This window comes from Phallusia mammillata, chromosome 5 (assembly GCF_965637545.1).
Source record: "Phallusia mammillata chromosome 5, kaPhaMamm4.hap1.1, whole genome shotgun sequence".
NCBI classification, from domain to species: domain Eukaryota; kingdom Metazoa; phylum Chordata; class Ascidiacea; order Phlebobranchia; family Ascidiidae; genus Phallusia; species Phallusia mammillata.
Genome location: NC_137256.1, coordinates 19110830 through 19119282, shown reverse-complemented (window position 1 = coordinate 19119282; position 8453 = coordinate 19110830). Strand labels below are relative to the sequence as shown.

Below are 8453 nucleotides of genomic sequence, written 5' to 3'. Positions count from 1 at the left end.
ATCTTTATGTTTTACACAGCTGTTTTTAATTCCAGCAAACAAAGTTGTTTGACATTTTGCGCTAAAAGATACTAGTACAGTCCATCAAAATGTTTGTTAAATTCTGAGAACATTTTACAAACTCATTTAATGTTCTAAAAATAGTATTAATTACTAATTAGTATAGGTTGCTTCAATATTCTGGTAAAGCCTGTTGTTTAATAAACATACTTCAAACCAAGAGCATAAAGTAGACACTAGACAACGAAAAAACAAGTACAGTAATTTATTTGCTTTTGTATTTTCATTGTGTTTGTTTAAACAGGAATCTTTCAGTCTTTTCAGTGGTGTGATTTTCCTGGTGGTCTGTCCATAATGGTAATTTGCTAGCACAATGTCGTCAACAACTTCTCTGTCAATTGTGAAAGAGCTTCGACGATTAGCTCAAAATCCTGCGCATCGAGAGTATTTGTTACGAAATGATGTCAACTCAATATTAATATTTGTTGATCCTGATGAACATACTCCAGAAGTGGTGGGTAAAAGCAGTGTAAAATTGATGTGTTTTTAATAATTGTCATTTAAAATACACTGGTGTGCAGGCTTTGACCAGGCTTATCTAAAATATGCAAGCGACACAATGTGCTGAAATAAAGCATGTTAAAATTGTAAACATTCAGGGCTGTTTGGGTCAGGGTTTGTAATAACAAGATGCATGTTTTGGAGCAGCCTGCTTTAACATACATAATAAACCATTTTTAAACTATAACATTTTTTGTGACATATTTGAACTTAACATCAAATAGGAAATTACAGAAGCTGTCCTTATTTTGAACAAAACCAAATAAACAGGCAAATCATGTGTTTTTGTGTTTCCTATGTTTTTAGTTGTAGTCTTGGTTGTGCACCAAGTTTTTTTTTTGCTACTGACTTTTTGCAAAAAAGCTTCAAACTTGTGTTAACATTGCTTATGTGTTATAGGTGACTGAAGCATTAAACGCTCTGCAGTACCTGGCAGAGGAGGCGGCAGAAAATGAAGCCACAAAAAATTCCATGCGTTCCACCATAGGTTTAATGGAACTAATGAAAAAGATTGAACAAAGGTAATGTGGCAATGTTGCTGTGTTGGCTTAAAAAATCGCTCTTTACAACAGTTGACAGTTTGTGTCATGCAAAAGGCTTTCATAATATCACAAGACTATCATGACTTGTCAAGTAAAGCAGTGTTATCTTAGCATTACATTAAATGTCAGGTTGAGTTGCTAATATATATGCCACACTTTTACAATTACAACAACATGATAATGTGCTGTATTTGTTCATTTTCTTGTAATTAAGATTCTAAATCAAAGTAAAAGTGACAAATGTTTAAATGCTAATTTTTTTCTGAACCACAATATTCATTTTTCTGGCAAATCTAAAAGTTGGAAACCTAAATGTTAGGTCTTGCTCAGATTTAGAGATTTAAGGTTGATATATTTACAGGGAAGGCTTTGCCGTTGATTGCAAAGCGATCGCAATGAAAATCCAACATTTGCTTCGACCAAGCAGAATGGAAACTAGGAGCAGCAAAAAAGCACAAACATCAGGTTTACTGTCTAGAAATATTGCTGTTACCATTTAATATTATTGTTATGTTTACCCTTGTATTTAAAAAACTCTTTGTTACTACTTTTTAAATGCTGTTAAATTAAACCAGGGCTTCTCATTAGGTTAATATTACTCACCATTGGAACAAAAATGAAATTAAAGTTACTGCTCCACTTCCAATTTTAATAAAATTTCAAATAGTTTTAAATGTAAACAGTAGTAAAATATATAATCTTCAGTTAAAATTATTGTTTTCAGCAGGATAAGGTCTTTTATTTAACATGCATGAAAAGGGTTACTTTGTCTGTCCAAAGTTTTCTTGTTAATGTTCATAAACAATAATGGCATCACATTAATTTTGAAGCTTTTATCTGTGGCATATTTTTTGCATTTGTTTTAATTAAATAATGACATTTTTTGCTGATTTAGCAGATTCTGGGGTGATGACCCGAGCTGGTGGAGTTAGAAGTGGGAGAAAAAGCAAAGACTCATTAAACTTTCTTGGAGGAAACAAAAAAGCAAAAGTAATCACTTTGCAAATCAAAGGCCTTGTTGACCAGGTATGTATTTCCACCAAAGCAATAAGCATCAAAATAAACTTTTTTTACTTTTCCTTCCATATGCACACTTTAACAATAGCTTTAGTGCTTGGGTCTGGTCTCTGATTGCTGTTATTATAACAAATGCCAATTGTGTGTGGATACAACTATAGAAATACATATTCGTATGTGAAACAACACAGTTTTATTTATGTGCATTAATTTTTATTGCAAGATCAAACATTTAACTTGACAACCTGTTTTAGGAAATACAGGTTAAGTGCTATAAGATTCATTCTTTATGAACATATTTTCCAATGCCACTTCAATTTTTTTATTGTGTGACAACTTGTGTTTCAGGAAAGAAGACAGAAATGTGTCGACCAACTGGTCCGGATTAAGGGCGTCATATCTCTCACTTTTAACATGCATTTGCAGAGATGCACTGTGAGAGCAAAAGCTGAACTCTCTGCAGAGGTATGAATTAAATTTTCACCCTCAAGAGAGTCAAACTGTACTGCTTTGAGATATTAGGTCAAAAAAATTTTTTTTTTAAAGTGAAGACATCGATCAATAACAAAACCAGTATAAGAGATTAAAAAAGTAAAGGCCCACAGTTTTGTTTATTTTTCTTTATTTGTTTTAAAATAAAAATTTATTAAAATGGTCTTACAAGCTTTATTCTACAAACCAATGATAAACTGTTTCTGGACATGTGACTTAAACCTACACAGTTTAATTGAAGACACACATGCTGATATCAAAAGCCTATGTTTAATCAATACTGTATTAAACTTCTTAACTGTGTAGAAAAACTTACTTGACTTTGTATGTGTATAAAATTGCTGATCTTGAGCCACTTGATTAACTTAAGGATTAAATTAGGTTTTTCACATGATATGATCCTTGTCATGTCAAAGAGCGTTGACATAATTAATTGTTTGTACAAATCCACAATGACTTTATTGTTTTGAGGATTAATTACACCATTGTATTACAGTCCCATAGTTTAACTCTCTCCTTTTTTAATTCCATTTGTCATGTTTTGTGTTTTTTTATGTACCAACATTTTAATATAGTGGTTCTTAACTGGTGGGAAAATTCCCCCAGCAAGGAATTATGTGCATGCAGAAGGAAATTGTATTAGTCAATGGTACCTAAATTGTTGTTATAAGTTTACTTTAAGATTTTAGGTATTTCCAATTGAATAAAAAACATTATTGTAAATGTATGGCACAAAACAATATCATAAAAATAACAGAGGGGCAAGTTCAAACTTCATGATTGATTGTAGTGGGAAACCACACCAAAAAGTTTAGGGACCACTGTCTTAATAGGTTAAGAACCACTATGTAATCTTTTTGTGTGTAGTGTATATTTTTTAAATCATTTGCCTTACCTTGAAAATAGAAGTATTTTTTAGTATCTTAACCTGTCCTAAAAGTATATTCTCTGGTATCTGTTCTTTCAAGGGTGTTCATTTGTGTTTGAAATCTCACTAACACTAAAACTGGATACGGTCTAAATTTTAATGCAGAATATGTTCATATGTCGTGATAAAAGTTAGTTTTTAAATAATTTATTTCGACTGATAAGATATTCTAACTAACTATTTCTATGCATTTAAACTTTTTTCACCGATAGTGTGATACCATGAAGATTAAAACGGAGTGTAGTTCTCTGGTTGCAGTCAGTTGCTTAAGACATTTGATTAAAATTTTCAATTTATTATCTTTGGGCCTATTATGTCTTTGTATGCGTTTTTGTCCCATTTTTTGGCACTGCATTTTTCCCTTTGAAGTATTCTAACCCTGATGAAGGTGGCCTTAACAGGAGATTAAAATGTTGGTTAAAGTAACAGATTTGCCAGAAGACCATTATTTGTTCCCTAAACTTTTGTCTGTTTTTCAGTCATTAGCCTCCGCTGTCAAGAAAACACAAATAATGGAAGCTTGCCAAGTTTTAAAAGATGACGAGGGAAAAGAAATTTTGGTTCCACTCGAAAGCAGAGTAGATGGTAAATTTGATTTCCAATTTTTTGTCAGTAGTTAAAAAAATTATCTTTTTTGTAACTTTTTGCTATGATGAATTTTTTTTTGTAGTGGCCGTAAATTATTTTAGTGTACACAAAAAAATTAGGGGGTTAAGATAAAAAGATAAAAGTATTGTCCTAAAAATTACATGATCGCTTTGTTTACCTTTTAATTGCTGAATCACCTTTCTGGTTTTTAGTGCCTTTTCACATAACTCTTGATATGTTTTGGTCTTTACAACCAGCAATTATCACCCAAGACTGCAAAAGCATCTTTGTTAAGAATGACTCACATATTTTTGCGGATAAAAAAATCTACATGCCAAAATGCACTGTTAACATAAATGTGTTAACTTGTTATTTGGTGGATTTTCAGATACTGATAACAAAGAACTGCCACCTTACTTGGACGAAGAACCAGCTGAATCGCCTTTAAAGGAGGATAAAGCTATTGCAAGGCCTGACTCTGCAGGGACAATTGGTTCTTACGCTAGTTCATGGTTTGGGTCGGTTATCACTGCCGTTAATAAGAACCTTTACTGGTGAAACACTTACTTACACCATCTAGTGTGAACACATCGAGCTGTAAATATTAAGCATCACACACACAAAACACAGCTGCTAAAAAAGGTTGCATTTGGCTTGTTGAATTCCTCAGTGTGATACAAATGGTTTGCTCAGAAACTGAAATTCAACAAATGGAAGTGCTCAGCTGTCAAGTTCAAAAATGTTGGATAAATTTTACCTGTAGTTTCAAATTTGTTTGGTAGGAACAATGCATAAACTTACCAGAAGTCTATGCATTTCAAGAGTCAAGGAGGCTATCAACAAGTGTTGGGATTGAAATACAGTTTATTTAAATTAAACCACAGTAAACCTTGGTTAAACCTGATACGGTTATCCTGGATTTTCGCCTAACTCAGAATCAAGGTCCAAACAACTTGTACTATGGTAAGGCTTTAACTAATCAACATTGGTTAGTCCTGATCTTTGACTAATCCTGACAATTTTTTGGTTGCAAACAAGTCCGGATTAACCGAGGTTTACTAACCAAGGTGATAGTTTTGGTGTTCAGTCAAACCTCATAAAATTAAAACCTTTTTATCTGAACCAATTGTCCAGAAATGTGTTTGTTTCTCTAATTTAGCAAAACATGAAACATTGGTTTTTAAATTTCATCCCATACAAACTTCAAATATAATGTTTAATTTTGCAATGTTACAATGTCAAATGTATACTTTTGCAAGATTTAAAGAAATGAAATACCTTTGGTCTTGCCTTGCATTACCTGTAATGAGCATAAATATTTTACATTGCAGTTTTGATTGTGTTTACCAAATTTGTGTTGGCTATTAACATTGCATTTGGCATTTTGTTGTAATAGAATTCTGTGATAAAATGTTGCAGATATTGCAAAATAACACAAAGCTGCTCCGGGTAACATATATTTTAATGCAATACTAGTCAATCTATACCTCGAGCGAATTACAAAAACGTAAAACAAAAAAGTGGGTTAGTTGGTTGAACAAAACTTTTTTAAACTTGCCTCAACCGTACCTACACTACCTATGAAGTGAATTACTTTTAACATGGAAACAATTTAAAACTGAAGTTTTAGGTGTTGCTGACATTTTTGTTGGTCTGGATTTTTTGCTGTAACAGCTCTGGTGCTTTTTGCATGTTGTGTTTCACGTCACCTATCTTTCATCTGGTATTGTACCTGATTTTACAACATGACGTTTATAACATTCATATTGCGTGATGAAAAAATCCTTTGCTCAAAAAAAGGTCTTGAAGTGAAGATAAGTAAACTTATGCCAGGGGTAAACATGTGTTAGTATGATGTAACAGCCAAAAGTGACCGCATTTACAAATTTAAGTGACCGCGCACATGTTTAGTTGAGTTAAGTTGTTGTTTTTTTCTCCGCTCGATACAAATCGTAGCAGCATAGTTGCGTTAAAATATTCAACTAACCGGAAAATGCTGCTCAACGTTGGGACGTTAAATAAAGCGCGACGAGGGTGAGGGCACCTGGTGGATGTTAAACGCGCTGCAGCTATGGCGTTACTCTAAGCGTTATATGGCAGGGCCTCACATTAGAGGACGAGATTGATGCGTTAGAGTTAGACATATATGGTATTTGTACGCCCACGGACGAAGATTTTGGCTTCCAAAAACTGACCTACTTAGAAAGAAACGGATGTTTTACAGCAAGAGAAAGCACCAATTCGGTTGTCAGACTTGGTTTCGGTTAACAGTTGACACTAAAAACGTGTCGGTCGAAAATAGCGAAAAGATTGTGCATATCCGCCTACAAAAAAGAATCGCAAGCCCTGAAGTGCTGTATGTACAAAGATAGAAACAGTACTCTATTGTGTCGTAACGAGCAAATTCGTTCGCATGTATAGAATTCGTTATTTGTATTTCTCGCTTTTGAAGTTGACAGAACGTGAAAGTGCAAACAGAAATCGTTGCCAGTTGTAAATTGAAGTCGAAAGTGTAGTGAAGGTAGGAAATTTAGGCAGAAAAAACGCATATCTTAGTGACGTAAAAAATAAACTTGTTTCTTTGGCATCATAGATACTATAAAACCTATGATAAAACACATGTATGTTGGCATTTACGATTGTAATTGTAATGAAAAACAGTCACGCACGAGTAGTATTGCATGCACCAATGATCACAGCAACTCAGCAATCGAAAAACATGCGTGGAGTCGTGGACTAAATAATCATTGCTAGTTGCTACTGTTGCAAATAAGTATTGTAACACTGTATTTAGTATCTATGGTAAAAATTTGCAGTTTAGATTTCAACAAAAATAATGCAAAATAAGTTTTCTTGAGTAGAAACAGACAAAACATGCTTGTAGGTTTAACATTAAAATATGATACGGTTTAATGCCTTAATGGGATGTTTTTTATTAAAGAGGTATATTGTTTCCTTATTTGGTTTTATTTCTATGCCAATGCTATTTGTTTGTTTAAGTCAATAACAGATAACGCCTGAATTTCTGAATTGTTTAAAAACAAAATGTCTGGTTTGATAAGTACAACTTTCCGCAGTCTATTAAAGAGTGGTGTTCTTGCAAAGAACCAATCATTTTTTTACTCAAATTCACTAAAAGCATACACCAACATCTTGGTGGACAAAAAGGGGGAAAATGGATGTGTTGGCTTCATTCAACTTAATCGGCCAAAAGCTCTTAACTCGTTGTGTGATGCCTTGATCAATGATGTTAATGATGCATTGGACAATTTTGAAAAAGATAATGAGGTTGGCTGTGTTGTCATTACTGGAAATGAAAAAGCATTTGCAGCTGGTGCAGATATAAAAGAAATGCAAAACAAGACCTATGTAGACTGTATAAGTGGAAACTTCCTTAATAGTTGGACAAAAATTACACAAAACAAAAAGCCAATTATTGCTGCCGTCAATGGTTTTGCTCTTGGTGGGGGCTGTGAACTTGCTATGATGTGTGATATTATTTATGCTGGCGATAATGCTCAGTTTGGTCAGCCTGAAATTTTGTTAGGAACCATTCCCGGGGCTGGTGGAACCCAGAGGCTGCCAAGAATGGTTGGAAAATCATTAGCAATGGAAATGGTTCTCACTGGAAATCGAATTAATGCCCAGTCTGCGCTCCAAGCTGGTCTTGTCAGCAAAGTTGCAAGCAAAGAGACAATCGTTGATGAGGCTATTAAAACAGCTGAAAAAATATCTAAGAATTCAAAGTTAATTGTTGCAATTGCAAAAGAAGCCGTGAACACAGCTTATGAAACCACTTTGGCTGAGGGAAACCATTTTGAGAAGAAGTTGTTTCATGGTACTTTTGCAACAAAAGACAGAAAAGAGGGAATGTCAGCTTTTGTGGAAAAGAGACCAGCAAATTTCAAGGACGAATAAACATTTTTATTAGCAATGCCCCCCGATTCTCTAATCATGTTCCATTTAAATTGTTAGTTTTTCCTTGCTTATGTAATATCAAGAGCGTTGTGCCAGACAAAACTAAAAATAATGTAGTAGCTTATGTGTGGTTTGATACTTACAATTTTGTCATTATCAGTTGTGGTTTGTTTATGGATGTTAACAACTTTGTGGTTGTTGCAATTTGGAATAGAGAACTTATTTATCACTCACTATTCTATTTAAAGTTTATTAGAATATAGCTGTTTTGCAAAATGTTTAGGTACAACCTTTTTTCGACAAAATTGTTCATAAATTCTGGTGTTGTTTTGCCTATTTTGTACAAAAATAATTTTATTGATTTGCAGTGATATTTGGGACAAGTTCCTGTGAATGCAGTTTTGTCC

At 33.6% G+C, this 8453-nt stretch overlaps 2 protein-coding genes across 3 annotated transcripts; both read left to right on the top strand.

Moving 5' to 3' along the window:
• Positions 1-288: 288 nt before the first annotated feature.
• On the top strand, positions 289-5892 carry LOC145228543 (armadillo repeat-containing protein 1-like). Of its 2 annotated transcripts, none has more exons than XM_080093619.1 (7): positions 289-514; positions 961-1082; positions 1465-1568; positions 2002-2129; positions 2469-2585; positions 4020-4125; positions 4517-5892. In XM_080093619.1, exons 1-7 carry the CDS (start codon positions 374-376, stop codon positions 4684-4686), a joined length of 888 nt encoding a protein of 295 aa, XP_079949745.1. In that variant the 5' UTR covers positions 289-373; the 3' UTR covers positions 4687-5892. The 2 variants fall into 2 exon arrangements, with proteins under 2 accessions (XP_079949745.1, XP_079949744.1); XM_080093618.1 differs by having other exon boundaries at positions 1999-2129.
• Positions 5893-7095: 1203 nt separating this feature from the next.
• LOC145228544 (enoyl-CoA hydratase, mitochondrial-like) lies at positions 7096-8414 on the top strand. The gene has a single exon (XM_080093621.1). It carries the CDS (start codon positions 7174-7176, stop codon positions 8044-8046), a length of 873 nt encoding a protein of 290 aa, XP_079949747.1. The 5' UTR covers positions 7096-7173; the 3' UTR covers positions 8047-8414.
• Positions 8415-8453: the final 39 nt, after the last annotated feature.

What these genes read in the sequence shown, in the direction of transcription:
- LOC145228544 (XM_080093621.1), top strand. Translation starts at nt 7,174, where the DNA reads ATGTCTGGTTTGATAAGTACAACTTTCCGCAGTCTATTAAAGAGTGGT.
- LOC145228543 (XM_080093618.1), top strand. Translation starts at nt 374, where the DNA reads ATGTCGTCAACAACTTCTCTGTCAATTGTGAAAGAGCTTCGACGATTA. An exon ending in TCAAAGGCCTTGTTGACCAG is followed by an intron (nt 2,130 to 2,468) that starts GTATGTATTTCC and finishes CTTGTGTTTCAG; the next exon opens with GAAAGAAGACAGAAATGTGT. An exon ending in ACTCGAAAGCAGAGTAGATG is followed by an intron (nt 4,126 to 4,516) that starts GTAAATTTGATT and finishes GTGGATTTTCAG; the next exon opens with ATACTGATAACAAAGAACTG.